Source organism: Crocuta crocuta, unplaced genomic scaffold (assembly GCF_008692635.1).
Source record: "Crocuta crocuta isolate KB4526 unplaced genomic scaffold, BGI_CrCroc_1.0 scaffold306, whole genome shotgun sequence".
Classification (NCBI taxonomy): Eukaryota; Metazoa; Chordata; class Mammalia; order Carnivora; family Hyaenidae; genus Crocuta; species Crocuta crocuta.
The window spans coordinates 1,162,424-1,179,392 of NW_027529630.1; the positions used below are offsets into that span (position 1 = coordinate 1,162,424).

Here is a 16,969-nt window from a genome sequence, read left to right on the forward strand (position 1 = left end):
GACTTGGCCCACAGGGCTGGTACAAGTAGGAGTTTTACAGAAGCAACACTGAGGATTTAAAAATTAGGGTGTCTGGCTGGCTCAATCGGTAGAGTGTATGACTCTTGAACTCAGGATCTCAAGTTCAAGCCCCATATTGGACATGAAGCCTACTTAAAAAACAACCATATAAATAAAAATTAAATACACAGAGGGGCGCCTGGGTGGCTCAGTCGGTTGAGCGTCCAACTTCAGCTCAGGTCATGATCTCACAGTTTGTGGGTTTGAGCCCCGCATCAGGCTTTGTGCTGACAGCTCAGAGCCTGGAGCCTGCTTCAGATTCTGTGTCTCCCTCTCTCTCTGACCCTCCCCTGCTCATGCTGTCTCTATCTCTCTCTCAAAAATAAATTTAAAAATATTAAAAAAAAAATTAAATACACAGACAGTTGTTCCGGGCTTCTCATGCCTCTCATCTCCCTATTTGACATGTGGACAAATCTATACTCTAGTCTCCTTCTGCAGCTGGGAACAATGGTATTGAGAAAAGAGATGAGAGACTGGATTCTGATTTTACCTCCTCCCCTCACAAATGAATCTGGACAAGCCCTTACATGCTGTAGGGTCTCAGTCTTCTCATCTGAAAAGTGGATCTAATTTAGCATCACGGGATCAAATAAGACAGCTGATGGGATGTTGCTCCAGAAAGTACCAGGTGATGAATAAACATGAGACAAGGGATCAGGCACTTAAATGTGCCAGAGCCTGAGCTTGCTGTGATTCATATTATCTCACTGCATGCTCACAACCATCTTAGGCACAGGATTAGACAGCTTTACTTTGAGGCAAGACACCTGAAACTTGGAGCGGTCAATTAACTTGCCTAAGGTCAGGAGAAAGTAGAACTGGAGATTGTGCTGAGGAATAGCTGGCTCCAGGGCCTTGATTGCCCAGCCCACTGCCTCCAAGGGGACAGTGTACTGCAGGATGCCACAACCATGCTTCTAGGAGCCCCTGCACTGGTGTCAGTCTGCCCCTCATTCAGTTGTTCCAACTGAAAATGACTTGCATCATCAGTCTCTTAGCAAGCCCCACCTCCTTCCTACACCAGCAAATCAGCCAATGCTTTCCCTCTTCCACTGTGTAACGGTGTATGAAGACATATTAAGACAGCTTGGATAAGTAGATTATAATTTGTAATTAAATATTAACCTTTCTGACAGTATTAAAATTAAACCACTCAGAATTCTTCATCCCTAATCAGGTGGTTCCTGCCCGTAACTATATCTTCCCTAATAGTCCTGCTAGTCTATGGCTCTTTCCAGAGTGCTAATTGTTTCAATCGCTGCCAACCTGATGAATTGTCTTAAAAATGCTTTTCTGGTTGTAGTATGTTAGCATGCTGTGTGCTGCTTCTTGCTTACTGCCTGTCAAGTGAGTCTGCTTTGGGTTTGGTTGAAGGAGAGTATAGCTACTTAGGAGCCTTTAGCCAATTATTAGGTAGAAGGGGGCCAGGGATGTGGCTCAAGAGGACACAGCCTGAGCTACTTTGTTTCTGTGGCTGCCAGGCCCTCAGGGAGGTGGCAAAGGGGCAATGAGGCTAGAAGCAGGAGGAAAGGTGGTCAGGACTCTGCTGCTGGGGTAGTTTGGCTGGCAGAGGCCTCCCATAGAAATTAGGCAAGGGTATCTGGGGTCATGGGCAATCTCAGGTGGTGGGCAGGGGATCTTTAGCCTCCGCACTGGAAAGACTGGTGGAAAGAAGAATGTTTGGCTTTAGTTGAAATGTTTCTGCTATTTCCAAGGATGGATCTCTTGGATGTTTCTCTCTGCATGAAAACATTAACAGTTTGCCTAGAAAGTCAAATTAAAGCAGGCCTTGGAAAGCCAGAGTCTGAATAAATATGGGAGAGGGATAGCCTTCTCCTATGGGCTCTGAGTCAGGGGGCAAAGGGGACTATGATCACACCACAGTTAGGGCATAAGAAATCATATTTAAAAGCTCACATACAACTGAGAGAAGCAATAAGGCATCTATTTATTCCTACTTGTTTTTTCCTATAGGCCCTAAGACTCTAGCCTGGTCTTGATGTACTAGATAGTAATAGTATGTTTCTAAAGGCATCTCCCTATCCAGCCTGAGTTCTTCAGGTCAGGGAGTGTCCTAAATGCTGAGTTATCAGGATCTAGTACAATAGTGGCCAAAGTAAATGCCTGAAAATGTATGGATGAATCTCAGTGGGTTTCTCAAATGCCCCAGGAAGCAGGCTGGGCAAGGATTATTTTCCCCATTTCATAGGTTAATAAATGCAGGCACAAAGAGATTGGATAACTTGCCCATATTCCTGGAGCATTTGGTGGCCAAGTTGGGGCCAGATCTGAGGCCTGCTTCCTAGGCCAGGACCCATCTTTTTGATTCACTGTTGACAGAGCCTAGAATTTTGGAGGCTAGCAGTCGGAGCGAGCTTTCTATGGGCTGCACCTCAGGCCCAAATCCCGGCCCTTACCTTTTTGGCATCTTTGTGCATATATTTGGCTGTCTGCTTGGCCAGCTCTGTCTTTCCTAGTAAGAAGGAAGGGAGAAGTGTTGGGTTAGGACCAGAGGACTATTTCCTGGAATGAAAGAATATCAGAAATGCATGGACAGTGGAAGTAATGTATTTGATGCGTGGGAACACTGAGGCCCAGAGAGGGTTGGTAACTTTCCTGATGTCACTGGGACAATTAGAGGTGGTGCTGAGAGCAGAATCAAAATCTACACTGCATCTTGATTTTTCTGTGGATGCAGATTGAGACTTTTTCCCTATAGCAGCATCCAGCAGTGGGAGGCTGACACTTATAATCCAGAGCCAACTTGTTCTCTGAAGCCCAGGGCAAACCTTGCCTGACAGGAGCACCCTGACTTCCTGGTCACTGCATTGCATCTCTTTGGACACTCATGGTCTTGCCATCCACCCAGGCCCTGGAGCCATAGGCCAAACAGAGGCTGGGAGAGGGTAAGGAACACTTCTACTTGGCTTCACAGCTTTTCTTTGTAACATAAAGAAGCAACGACAACACCAAAGCGGTGGCTCTAAAGGGCCATTTGGTATGATGGCCAAATGTTTGGAAGTTACTGTCTAGAATAGGAAATCAAGTTCTACAGTATTAGTGAGGTGGCAGTAATCTACATCTGGGGGAGAGCTAGGCCCCAGATGCTGAGGGGGGAAGGAGAGACAACAAATGCGTGAAACTCCCCAACAAGACAATGGTGGGAGGTAGTAGTGCAGGTCGGGGGTGTAAAGTGAGGGGGTGAGAATGCCTCAGATAATCCAACCCAACTGGTTAGAAAAATATCCAATCCATCTGACTGAAACCAATTTTGCTATGCACCCCACACTGTGTTGGCCATAAGGGGCTTTCTTTAGCTTCCTAGAAGGTTATGCTGTACTAATAAATAGGGTGGTGTGCTGGGCAGTGGACGTGGTTCAACTGTTCCCAAAGGGCAGCTTCTGGGGATGCAGTGGCTGGACCAGGGCTAACAGACCCCAAAGGCCTGGTTGTCCAGGTGCATTAGGCCCTGCACCACAGCTTCCAGGGGGAGGGGCATCATTCCTGCTGTTCCTAATGTGACAGATGACCCTCTTGCTGGCTCTGTAATTTGGAGGCAGTTGTTTTCAGAGCTGGAGTTCAGAAGTGGGTTGTGTGACCCTGGCCCACAGCGGCTGGGGCTCTCCCAGCTCTCCTTCCCTACTTGCTGTTCTGCTCCCGGTTACCTATTCCAGATGATCCCAAAAAGAGGAAGACCAGAGGGTGTTCTTCATCATACCAGCCATTCTCCTTCCTCCGGATCGCTAGGGCCAAACACACAAGACAGGGTGGGGGGGACAGTGAGAGAGGCAGATAAATCAATGACACAAAAGGCAGGATAATTATCACTAAGTATACAATATGTTTTACTGCTCTGCGCCCACTCAAAGTCCTCACTACCATTAGTGCTGCCTAATCTGATTAGCTGGCAAGGCCCCTAGAGACACCTAATCAGGTTAGCATGGATTTGGAAAGCTGCCCAGAGCAGATTTCGGATAAAGTTTTCCAGGATGAGCACTCAGCGTTGCCAGGGAAACTGAAAGGCGGGTGGATGGTGAATGGAGGTGAAGGGGGCAGGGGGCTGGTGAAGGAGAATTGGAGAGGAACTTTAGCTCTCAGAGAGCTGGTTCCCCTTCTACTCACCACTGGTGGGAGACTGGGCCTGTCTCCTATGCAAATGCAAGAGACAGCAGCCCATGGCAGGCCCTGAGGGATCTGGGGTATGAGCTCTGGACTCTTTCCCATCTGGGAAAATCAAGACCTAGTCCGCTGTCTGGAAGTATAGCCAAATTGTACTTTTTGGAATCCAATCAAGGGTAGTGTGGAGATCAGGGTACAGAGGGTGGGCCACTTGGTTGGCACTGTCACTAACCACGACCTCTGGCGAGGAGCAATGGTGGGGGAGTGGGATAGATATATCTCAAGTTCCCTGGGAGTTCAGCTATACCAGAGTGAGACCTGACCTCTCCTCTTTAGGAGGAAGTATATAATCAAAGGCTGTGCATTCAAGGTGAGGAAATTAAGTGGGAGAATCAGGCTCAGAAGCATCACTCAAGTATAAGAGCAGGGGGCAGAATGAGGCAGAGCCATTAGAAGAAGAACCATTTATCGGACAAGCTATCTGCTGGGGACAACTAGAAAAACTGTCAACATTTTTTTATTACTCAAGACCCACACAAACACTCTGAGAAGTAAAGTATTATTCTTAACTCCATTAAGTAGGAAACTGAGGCCACAAATAAAGCGATTTGACCAAGTCACACAACTGGTAGGTTACTACTAGTTGGTATAGATGGTAGAGTCGCTTCTCTCTCTAAACAGGTTTTCTTTTGTTTGCTCACTATGGCTGCTTTAAAAAGTATCCATTTGGGTTGCATTAATGGGAACGTGGCAGTCAAAAGCTAGAAGGGGACAGAGGACTATGCAGGGTTGGTCTACAGATGGAACAACATGTATGGTCTGGTGCCCAGAGTGTCAGGGGAGATTAACAAAGGGATATGTGTCAGAGGACAAGACCTGGGATACAAGTCAACTGAGAAAGAGTTGATGGTCTTAACGAAGTGTCTGCCAGTCTTGAGGTACAAAGATCCTAAATGCTATACTGTGTGGTACAATGTGTGTGGCTGGGTTTCAAAGAAGTAGCTATGGAGGTCAGGGAAGGCTTTCCAGAAGAAACAGGACTAATAAGGGATCATGGAGACCAGGAAGGATCTGAAGGGGTAAAGGTGACTGGCATGACATGGATGGAGAAACAGGAATGAACATGAGTAGTTGTGGGTGGGATCAGGTTAAGGTCTCATATACCTGCCTTAACACTTCAGGTCTGTGCTGTAGTCTCTCAACTCAATCTCTAATGCTGCTACTTAAAGTAATAGTTCTGGCTTTAGCAAGAACAAATGGAAGTACAACCTCCTGGGAGATGTCCTCTGAGAATGATGAGGGGGGCCCGAGAAAACACTCAAGTCTAGCTTTTCTAAACTAGCTGACCCAACCCTATGGAAGGCATGGCTCTCTGGGGAATCCACTGGCCTCACAGGTACCTGAAGGCTGGAAATGACAAGGATCAGTCCAAGCCTGGCTGAGAGGGAGTCCCCAGTGTCCTGACAGGAATAAGAATCTGTGGGTGGGGGTTTGGGGAGAAGATAGATATAAGATGGCAAACAAAGGCTAGACTTTTGTGAACATGATGTATGGATATGTTTTGGGGCAGGGGTGAGACAAGGGTCATCTGAAATGAGTCACATTCTTCCAAAAGTTGGGTGAATTGAGAGTGTAGGTTGGAAAGAAGCTGAGCATGAACTGGGTTCAGGCTTCTTGAGGGTATTTGGAGGAGGGAGAAGTGCCCAGGCATCACTCAGATAGGTGGCCTCAGGGAAGCTGGTTCCCCCAGGTATCATGAATCTGAGATTCTGATCTTGAATTCTCTTTCAGGAAAGCTTCCCAGCCACTGAGAGTTGCACACTGCTAGGCTATGCAGTTCAAAAGTGCCATGGAAAAGGTGGAATTGGATTATGCCTGGGGCCATCTTTTCCCCTTCTTTTCTAATAATGCACCTGGGAGAGAGCTCTTTATAATGCCAGGCAGACTCCACTGCACAGCTGTCCCTGGCCAATTCTGCCAGACCCAGGGCATGAGTCTGGGGTGGGCTTGATCTGGGCCCCCTGTGAAACAGGCGAAATGCCAACCATTAAACAATTACAACTCTGGATATTTCTAATAATATCTGAAGAGAAAAACGACCAAGCAGATGGAGTCCGACAGAATGAAAAATGGAAGCAGCTAGGAAAGACTGAGGAAGGCGGGCCCCAGGGTGTGTGGTTGGCAGGGTGGCTGATGACCACGGCTGGTCCTATTGGGTTGGGACAGAGGCCCTGATGGGCCACTTGAGACATGCTCATAGATACTGATGTTCTCACTGTGGACTGGCAAATACAGCAACTTACTCTGCTAGCACTTTTCAGTCTATCATCAACTACCGCAGACATAACTTCATTTGGGCGTCATTATGACAAAGCAGGAAGGGCACTTGATTCCCTTCTTATAGATGAGGAAGTATGTGCAAAGAAGTTAGGTAACCTGTTCAAGTTACACAGGTAAATAAATGAAGACCCTGTAGTGCAATTGCTGGATCGTATGTTAGTTCTATTTTTAATTTTTTGAGGAACCTCCATACCGTTCCCGAGGGGCTGCACCAGTTTGCATTCCCACCAGCAATGCAAAAGAGATCCTCCTTCTCTGTATCCTCGCCAATATCTATTGTTGCCTGAATTGTTAATGTTGGCCATTCTGACCCTATGACCCAGTAACTGCACTACTAGGTATTTATCCAAGGGATATAGGTGTGCTGTTTCGAGGGGACACTTGCACCCCAATGTTTACAGTAGCACTATCAACAATAGCCAAAGTATGGAAAGAGCCCAAATGCCCATTGACAGATGAATGGATAAAGAAGATATGGTATATATATACAATGGAGTATTATTCAACAATCAAAAAGAATGAAACCTTGCCATTTGCAACTATGTGGATGGAACTAGAGGGTATTATGCTAAGTAAAATTAGAGAAAGACAAATATCATATGACTTCACTCATATGAGGACTTTAAGATAAAAAATAGATGAACCTAAGGTAAGGGAAGCAAAAATAATAAACAGGGAGGGGTGGAAACATAAGAGACTCTTAAATATGGAGAACAAACAGAGGGTTACTGGAGAGGTTGTGGGGGATGGAGATGGTCTAAATGGGTAAGGGACATTAAGGAACCTAGTCCTGAAATCATTGTTGCACTATATGCTAACTAACTTGGATGTAAATTAAAAATAAATAAATAAATAAATACAGACAGACAGACAGACAGACTGACCCTAGGCTCTGCTGACTCTTGAGCCTGAACTGGTGCTTCAAGAGTTTAAAGAAAGATGTCGCCTTTCCCTGGCCACAGCACCTTCTCATACCCTAGCCTCACCCAGAAAACTGTCTTTCTGTAGTCTTCCAGTCTGGCTCATTCAGCCACTCATACATGGCCTCAGGAGCTCCTGTCCTCCAACTGTCTCCTGACCACTGCTCTCTGGGCTCAAAATGGTGTCAGGGTCCCCACATGGGCAGCTGAGCCTGTTCCCTGGACGGTCCCATCTCTATGAGGTCCAATAGGCCTAGCTGCCTCTCCACAGGCTGGGCAAGCAGCAGTGCCTCCTTGCTGTGTTTTTCCCCTTAGCAGAATGCCTGCCTTCTCCTACCTGTGCCCACCACCACTAGACCATCTTAAAACTCACATGCAACAACCTTTTTGATTAACTCTACCACCCCACATCTACTCCATTAACTTTCAGGGTCTGTATTCTCTGGTCCACTTTCACCTATCGGGTTGTATGATAGACAGGGTAGGAGTTACAGGATCTAGTCTGGAGTCCTGGCTCTGCCACTTACTAGCTGATTGGCTCTGAATAGAACACTTATTCTTATAGAGGCTTGGTTTCTTCATCTATAAAATGGGAACAGTCAGACACATGCTAAGCCAGCCACACATGTCAATGAAATGACTCCAGGGTTATGAAGGCGCTCTGTAAGAGTGGGATAATCAGAAAGGACAAATAACAGTAGTCATAGCAGCAATGGCAGCCACCTCTAGCTTTGGAATTTTATAGTTATCTTTTTCATTCTTATGCTAGTCCTGAGAAGTAGGTATTATTTCCAGTTAGGAGGAGACTGGGGCTTAATGAGGGGCCGCATAAGGGGTCTCATTCACCTGTGCTTGTTTCCTGGAGGAGGGAGTGCCCTGTGCAGACTGTGTAATCTGAGGGAGCAGGTACTAGGAGTTCCATTTCCTGAGGGACCCTTGGGACTTGCCCAAAGGTAGTATAACGTTGCTGACTAAATGAATTAATTCTTGGTCATTCTGAAATCACAAGGAGGAAAAAACAGATGCCTCAACTTCCATTTTACAAAGATGAAGAGTGAGATCTGGGCCCAAGAGTCTCTTAGTGCTCCAGTGGTTACTACCACCCTTGGGTGAATAAGGCTTCCTCTCTCTTCTTAACCCCTCTCCAGGGAGCCTTCTCCATTTGTGCAGCAAACAAGCTCTGAGCCAGGTGCTGGAATACCTACAAAGACACCTAAAGTAAGATCTGTCCCTTTAAGGTGAATGCTGCTCTGTCAACTGTGGGTTCCAAATGGAATGGGAACACTGGGAGATGTGCCGGAAGAGCCATTTGCCTCTGGGCCAGAATGATGTGAGGGGACTGCCAGGCAGTACGGGTGTGATGGGACATTCCAGACAGAAAGAACCATCATGTGCCCAACTAAAGCAAGAGGAGACAGCTGTCTCTGTCCAGCTCAAGGTTCTGGGACAGTCTGGGTGGGCTGACTCCTTCCTGAAAAATTCTGGTGATCTAGTGTGGGAGGTTTTTTTTAGCCTAAGCTAGAACATGTTTGTCCCATGGTTGTTGCATCTCCTAGGGGAACTAGTCCTTCAGAGGGACTCTTGTGTTGAGTCACCTGAACATCTATAAGCAATCTCCAGTCTATACCTTGTAGGTTCAAGGAGCACAGTAAGTGCTCAAGAAGTGCTTGCTGGCTGAGTGGATACTGACTGGAGCCTCAGGCTGGGAGGATGATCAGCCTGATCTCTCCTTTTTTCTTTTTAAATTTTTTAATGTGTGTGTGTGTGAGAGAGAGAGAGACAGAGAGAGAGAGAGTGTGAGCAGGGGAGGGGTAGAGAGAGAGGGACACACAGAATTTGAAGCAGGCTCTAGGCTCTGAGCCGTAAGCACAGAGCCCAATGAGGGACTCGAACTCACAATCTGCAAGATCATAACCTGAGCCGAAGTTGGACACTTAACCAACTGAGCCACCCAGGCGCCCGAGAACAGTTCTTTTCTTAGTCTCTAAGGATTAGTGTTTCTGAAGCCAACCTATTACTACTCAGTGGTTAACATATAAAAAATGCAAAGAATGGCTTTTGCAGAACACTTCCCCCTCTCCCCCCCACCATATGCGGGTATGGATGTGCTGGGGTAGGAATCACTAGAAGGATCACCCTTCCAGAAGGAGGCTGGGATGAGAATCTGTGTTAAGGAGAGGCTGGATGTGTAGATGGGCTCAGGCTTCATTCACTTGGGTTTAACAATCTTTTACATACCTGTGTGCCCAACCTTGGGGAAAAAGCTGAAGGAGAGGTAGTTCCCGACCTTTGGAGGGAGACACTGAAATAAATGCCCTGTGTTAAGTGCAGAGATAAAAGGTGTCCATGGGAAGCCCCAAGAACGGGCCCTGTGTCCAGGTGGAGGGCTAAGGAAGGCTTCCTGGAGACAGCCTGGGTCTTGAGTATCTCAGCAGACCAGGGTAGTCCAGGCAACAGGAACATGTGAAGTGGCATGAGGTGGAGGTGGGACAGCAAGCAGTTTTCTAAATTAATCATTGCCATGCCATGACTCAGGGGTGGCCTGATTGTATTTCTCAGCTCAGAAACTGGACTCCGNGTCAAAAAGAGAGGTGAAGCGCGAGATAGTCCACTGTGTGCCACGTAGCTAATGCTGAGATTCTGAATTTGGGCCAGACCCCAGCATGGTAGAGCATTTGAGTTGGCAGAGCTTTCCTGAGGGAGTTCATGGGCTCCAGAGTCAAGTGGGAACAGGTGCAATGGGTGTTGAGGATAAGCCCCTGGTCAGAGGGAGCTGCAGGGAAGCTTCCAGGTGTGCAGGCTGACCCAGAGCAGAGCTGGGGAAATGGCCTATCCGCCCAAGGAGCCAAAGGCCAAGTCGTATGTGTGTTGTTAATAACTATTTCAATACACTCATATTCCTAGTATGGTGTGAGCTGCTAGAGGGCAAGCTTATGGCTTCTCTTCTCTCCTCAGAGCACAGAGACAGACATGGTGCCCAACCAAATTAATTGAACAAACTGCACCACATATCTACTTCAAACAGAGTGTTGGCCAGGAACTGGGAAAACAAAAACGACTGAGGCATGATCTTTGCTCTCAGGAGTCTACAATCTATTACTTCTGAACTGAGTTAGGCTAAGTAAAAACCAGCCAGAATAGGAGATAGGCAGGGCTGGGCTGGGCTGGGTAAAGGGCCAGAAGAAAAGGAATCCAAGCAGCGAGGGCAGCATCAACAAATGCAAGCAGGAGATCAACACAGCACGTGCAGAAAGCAGAAGCAGCTGGTGTATGTGATGCACAACTGGGTGGGGGAAGGCACGGCAGTTGAAGGTGGAGCAGCAGCAGGGATGGGCTTTGTGTACTGGTCAGTGCAGCAAGAGCCACTCAAAGATTTTATTTTAGTTTTAAAATTTTTTATGTCGTTATTTTATTTTATTTTGAGAGACAGAGACAAAAGGCGAGAGGGGGAGGGGCAGAGAGAGAGGGAGACACAGAATCTGAAGCAGGCTCCAGGCTCTGAGCTGCTGTCAGCACAGAGCCCGATGAGGGACTCAAACCCATGGACTGTGAGATCATGACCTGAGCCGAAGTTGGACGCTGAACCTACTGAGCCACACAGGTGCCCCTCAAAGATTTTAAACAGGGGAGTTTTTACATTCTACAAAGCTCACTCCAGCTGGGGAGAAGTGATTACAAGGGAAGGAAAGTAGGCAGGGAGACCAGGGAGGAGGCTACTACGTGGTTCAAATGGGAGATCCTGAGGTCCTGAGCAGAGGCAATGGTATTGGGAATGGAGGGGAAAGACCAAGTTTTGAGACCCATTTAAGAGGCAGAATGCTAGATTCTGGTATTTGATGGGCTGTAAGGGGTGAGGGAGAGGGAGGGGGCCAAGGAATCATCTAAGTTTTTATTTAGGAGAACAGGGAATGGTGGTGCCTTTACTGAGACAGAAGCACGGGAGGTAGACAAGCTGGAGGAAGGGGTGGAATCTAGTCCTGAATGTGCTGAATAGACAGCTGGTTGCTTTTCTGAGAATGGTGGGATATGGAGTCTCTAAGCTCCCAGGAGGTCTGCCCAACAGGGTAGGCATCCTTCCCTTCCCATGACCAACAGCAGCTCTGGGTTCTGGAAGGAAAGCCTCACTTTCAGTGCCAAGGCTCTGGGTTGTGGGATGCAGGCTGGCCTTGCTTTGGCTCCAGTGACCCTAGAAGACCAGAGAGGCCATGGGGGCCTAAGGTATGGGGTTGGTGCTTCATCTTCTCCATTTGTAAGGCAGTAACTGTGCGCCAGGCTTGCTAGAAGCCCTGCAGCTGGGGATCACACTGATAAATTCACTGTATTACTTTGCACAAATCAATATCCCAGCACTTACCAGGGGTTGATGTGACCGAAATTGGTTTCAGCCAATTCGTGTGGGTAATAAATGGCCATTTATCAAATCAATTCATTCTGCGGCACTTCTCTGGCTGCCCATCCTCATGGTACCCCTGGGGTGCCAGGCTCCACCCAGCCAGTCCCTAGCATATATCTGACACTTGCCTAGAAGATCTAGAGAGGCCTGGCCTACCCCTCTGGGTGTGCCTCTGTCTCCTACACCTGCTTCAGTCTAGAAATCTTGAAGCACTGGCTGCTGCTTGCCTGACACTAATTCTGGCCCAGAGTACCTCGTGCTTCACCTGGGTTGGTAGGTGAACACTATCAGATCTTTATCAGTGTGATCACCAGCCAAAGGCTTCTCAGCTAGGCGAGCATACAGTTATCACAATACAAATGGAGGAAATACACCAAACCCACAGCTCAGGCCCTAATACCTGTCTGTCTTTTCAAGGGTCACTGAAGCCACAGCAGGGTCAACCTGCATACCACAGGACAAGATGTAGGACTTTCCCAATTGGAAGCAAAGTCTGGGTAACAGAATGGAGCTTTGCGTAGAGGGAAGCTCTCAGGGCAGACATTCTGCCAACCCTTCGGAAGTGGGCAGCTCAATCATTTACTCCTGCTCTGGGCCAAAAACAAGGAGAGACAAAAGTGGGTGGTGCATCAGAGGTCGGTGTAGGATCAGAGGAAGAGGCCAGCCTCGGGCTGGGACTAAGGATCAGTCTTGGCTTGAAGGAAATAACTGTGGGCCTTATTTATTTATTTATTTATTAAATTATTTTTATTTTTTATTTTTTTTAACGTTTTATTTATTTCTAGGAGAGAGAGAGAGAGCGTGAGCAGGGGAGGGTCAGAGAGAGGGAGTCACAGACTCCGAAACAGGCTCCAGGCTCTGAGCTGGCAGTCAGCCCAGAGCCCGACGCGGGGCTCGAACCCACGAACCGCGAGATCATGACCTAAGCGAAAGTGGGACGCTTAACCGACTAAGCCACCCAGGCGCCCCACTGTGGGCCTAATTTAAAGAACACAGTGCCCCACCCTAGATGGTAAACATCTTGACGACAGACACTGGAAAGAGCATGTACTCTATAGTCAGTTAGTCCTGGATTTGGCTCCCTCGTTCACAGGTGAGAAAACTGACGCTCAAAGAAGCCAAGTGGCTAGCTGGAGTTGCACAGCTGAGAAATGGCAGACCTGCTATTCTAACGCAGGTTGGCCTAAATCTCTCCTTCCCATGTCCTCCTCTCCCCTCCCTCCAACTTCTTGGAGCATCACGTCTTACAGGGCTTGAGAAGCCAGGGAGAAGCAGGAGGTCAGAGAGGAGCAGACAACCTGCTGGGAGAGGGCAGAGGGAAAACACTATGATGGCGGCTGCAGTGTAGGCCCAAGTGGACAGGAGACTCCAGCAGGAGATGCTTTCTTAGCTCTCTGTGCAGGTAGTGTCTTTTCCATGCGCAACTCCTCTCTTCAACCCTGAGGAGCTCCCAGGGCCTCCTCTCTCTCCACCTCAGCTACAACCTTGGCAAAGAAGTAGGGTGTCGCCACCTGTAAGGTGGTGGCTGAGAGTGGATGTCTATATCCAGACCCTAAAGGGCAGCCTGATGTGGTTTGGGCCTGAGTAGTGGGACCTATGTGTTCAAAAAGCTTTCCTTGGCTCCTGTATATGCCTCCAGGCTGCCTCTTGACCTCTAGCTGGTGAGGCAGCTCTGGTCTGTATCTGCTGATGAGGGGCTCATGACTGCCACATGAGTCCCACTGCTGTGTGAGGGTGATGGAGATCAGGCTGGGCTGTGTTGCAGGGGTAGCTGCCTTCATTTTTCAATTACTCCTCAATTGGTATCCGAGGGCTGATATGCCGCTCCAGAATGTCCCAGAGGGGCACCACAATATAGCCTGATGTCTTCTTTTATCACTAAGCCTTTATCAGGTGCTTAAAGAAGATGTGATCCAGCAACTGCTCAAAGTGGCTTCTTTGAGCCACATCTGATAGGTCCAGATGCTTGGAGAGAAGGGGTAAGCAACATGAATGGATGTCCTCATACCACAGTGCAGAGGTTTTTAAACTTGAGCTGAGCATCAGAATTGCCTTCAGGGCCTGTTAAAACAGAATGCTGGGCCCCATGCAAGAGTTTCTGATTCCATAGGTTTGGGGTGAGGCCTGAGATCTGCAATCCTAACAAGATCCCAGAGGATGTTGATGCTGCTGGTCCAGTGACCATGCTTTGAGAACCATTGCCTTGGGGCATATCTTGCTTAAGCCAGGTGCAGGCTCTTTCTTCAGAGAGTCATGCACCTGAGTCAGAGAAGATAAGTGAGACCACTATCTTGAGCAGAACTCTAGTAATTCTCTCTAGTGGGGTCTGCATGGGCAGAAGGGCCGTTAGAGTAGGGGTTATACCAGAGAGCAGTCTGGCTCCCAGTAGGGACCTAAGAGCATGGGCAGTAGGGGTTATACCAGAGAGCAGTCTGGCTCCCAGTAGGGACCTAAGAGCATGGGCAGTAGGGGTTATACCAGAGAGCAGTCTGGCTCCCAGTAGGGACCTAAGAGCATGGGCAGTAGGGGTTATACCAGAGAGCAGTCTGGCTCCCAGTAGGGACCTAAGAGCATCTAAGGTCGAGAAGAAAGCACTTAAGGCTTGTTCAGGGTATTTCTCCTAAAATTGAACCAGATGCTGACAAACTACACTGAAAAGTGGCAGAATCCCAGGCTGGGACAAAAGACACAAGTTCGAGTTCTGGCTCAGCTGCCATATTACAAGTGATGGACAAGCTCCTGCTCAGTCTGCCTACCTAAAAAGTCACTGGGAATAGTGGACCAGATCAAGGTCTGAGGCAGAGAACAGGAAAGCAGCCTTGAGCAATTATTATAAGTGCTCTGTATCTCCGCTTCCTCATCCGTAAAATGGGGATTTAACCTAATAGGGTTGCTGTAAGGACTAAATGACAACATACGTGAAGAGCTTATCACAATAACTGGCACACAGAAACTGCTCAACAAATATTAAGTTGTAGTGTTAGCCACTTCTGCACATTGGTGTCAGCAGGATATACACTTCACTGAAGCAGACCATGAGCTCCCCACCCCTTTTTTGGCGCCAGCTGGCATCTTGATACTCACCAGCACCCACTGTGGCGATGGCACTCTCCTGGCCAATGATGTGTTCTTTTAGCCGCTGCTCCAGGGGAAAGCGGCGCCGTTCCTCGGCCTCACGCTTCCGCTGCTTTTCCTGGTACTGTGGGGGGAGAGGGCAGGTGGCTCAGGAGCACAGGGCCCAACAGGATCCCAGTTTCATTCTACTCTATAACCCAAGGGCAAAAAACACAGGTCTGGGTCTCCAGGGGTCTTAATGCACACTCCGGCTCCTGCCCACTGGAGGCCGGTCCAGTCCTTCCCATTGTCCCCTTGTCCTAGCCCTCACCTCCTTCTCTTTACCTCAGGTGGCCATTGCTCAGGAGTCCTGGCTCATCCTGCTAGTAAAATAAGCACTACTAGTAGATTAACCCTTGACTCTGAAGTCTGACAGAAGACCTTGGTTTGAATCCTAGCTTTATCATTTATAAGACATGCCTATCATCTGGAGCAAGTTACTCCCCGTTTTTTCATCTGTAAATTGGGGATTAAATATAATGATATATATAATGTGCCTAACATCATGGCTGGCATTCAGTTTTAAGCGCTTAATAAAAATAGGTTCTTCCCCTTTCCACTTGGCCTCTTGAAAACTTTTCTGGTTTTACTCTTTTTTTTTTTTAATGTTTGTTTATTTTTGAGAGAGTGAGAGTGTGAGTAGGGGAAGGGCAGAGAGAGAGGGAGACCGAGAATCCCAAGCAAGCTGTCAGCACAGAGCCTGATGCAGGGCTCAAACCCACGAACCATGAGATCATGACCTGAACCGAAATCAGGAGTCAGATGCTTAACTGACTGAGCCACTCAGGTGCCCTGTCTTTTCCTTTTTTTTTTTTTAAAGTGAGTTCTACATCCAATGTGGGGCTTGAACTCATGACCTTGAGATCAAGAGTCACATGCTCCACTGACTGAGCCAGCCAGGTACCCCCCAAAATTTTTTGTTTTTTAAGCCAGAGGTATGAACACCCTCCACTTCCACGATACTGCATTTCAATTAAACACAGTTATTCAGTAATTATTGTCTGTTTTGTCCTGTGCATGCCATGATGGAAAAAGTAGGGTGGGGAGGGAGACTGGGATTCTAGTCACTGCTGAGTGCCTGGTACGTGTCTGGCCCTGGGCTTGGTCCACTTCAGGGAAGACAGAAGGAGGAGGCCTGAGTATGATTACACTGCAGGGAAGAAAGGAGAGCCAGGCCTTGTACTCAGGGAGCTCTAAGTTAGGAGAGAAGTGAGGCAGGGCCTGTATACAAATACTTCTCAGGCAGTTATTGACCATTTTCCTCCAAAGCATGTGTGCCTAATTCTTACTTGTACCTATCACTAAAAAACAAACACAGAAAATACAAAAAAACATTAAGCTATTGAAAACAAATTTGTTGCATGTTTGTGAATCTGTCCTCTAAATTGATTTATGAACTGCCTGAGGGCAAGCACTGTCTTTTACTCACCACATGAGTCCTGGCACAGTGGAGGCAGCTGGTGAATGTTTTCAAAAGTGCATTTGATGACAGATAAAAGCAAAGAATTCACAACAGCTACACAGGGAGGCAAAGAAGGAAGGATACACAAAGCCCAGAACATTTTGGGGAGTCTTCTGGGTGACTGGAGGCTTGAAGAAGCTGGAGTACTGGGCTAGGCAGGAGATGGAGAACTACCTGGAGGCCAGGCAGGGAGGGTGAGTGTGCAGGTGTGACGATCAAGTGCTCATGGAGCAGGGTGGACGGGGGAAGGAAGCAGGTCCTGGAGTGGACAGAAAGACCTGGATCTTCAGGAGGCTCCCTTCCCCTAAGACCTGTAACACTGACAGCTTTCTAGAGAGAAAGCTGCCAAGGAAAGGCCCTGTCACAAAAGTTGTGGCTACAGATTGTTCTTGCAGGCAGAGTGGATGAAAAATACCTGCTGCTTGGGCAGTGTTTTCCTGTTACAGTAGTGACCTTGACAGAAGTTAAAAAAAATAAATAGCAAACAATCCAATTTTGGCTGTTGCTATCAGTCTGTAACTGAAAGCTCCCATCAGTCCTGGGTTTCATATGGAGCAA

General features: G+C 47.8%; 1 protein-coding gene across 2 annotated transcripts in view; it reads right to left on the reverse strand.

The window, feature by feature from the left end:
• CLPB (ClpB family mitochondrial disaggregase) overlaps positions 1-16,969 on the reverse strand; it is a 143,836-nt gene that overhangs the window by 10,909 nt on the left and 115,958 nt on the right. For both annotated transcript variants that reach the window (XM_077762229.1, XM_077762230.1), the window contains 3 exons: positions 14,920-15,034; positions 3,729-3,806; positions 2,481-2,536 (listed from right to left, as the gene is read on the reverse strand). In XM_077762229.1, the coding sequence (XP_077618355.1) occupies positions 2,481-2,536; positions 3,729-3,806; positions 14,920-15,034 (249 nt within the window). The remainder of the gene's footprint in view (positions 1-2,480; positions 2,537-3,728; positions 3,807-14,919; positions 15,035-16,969) is intronic.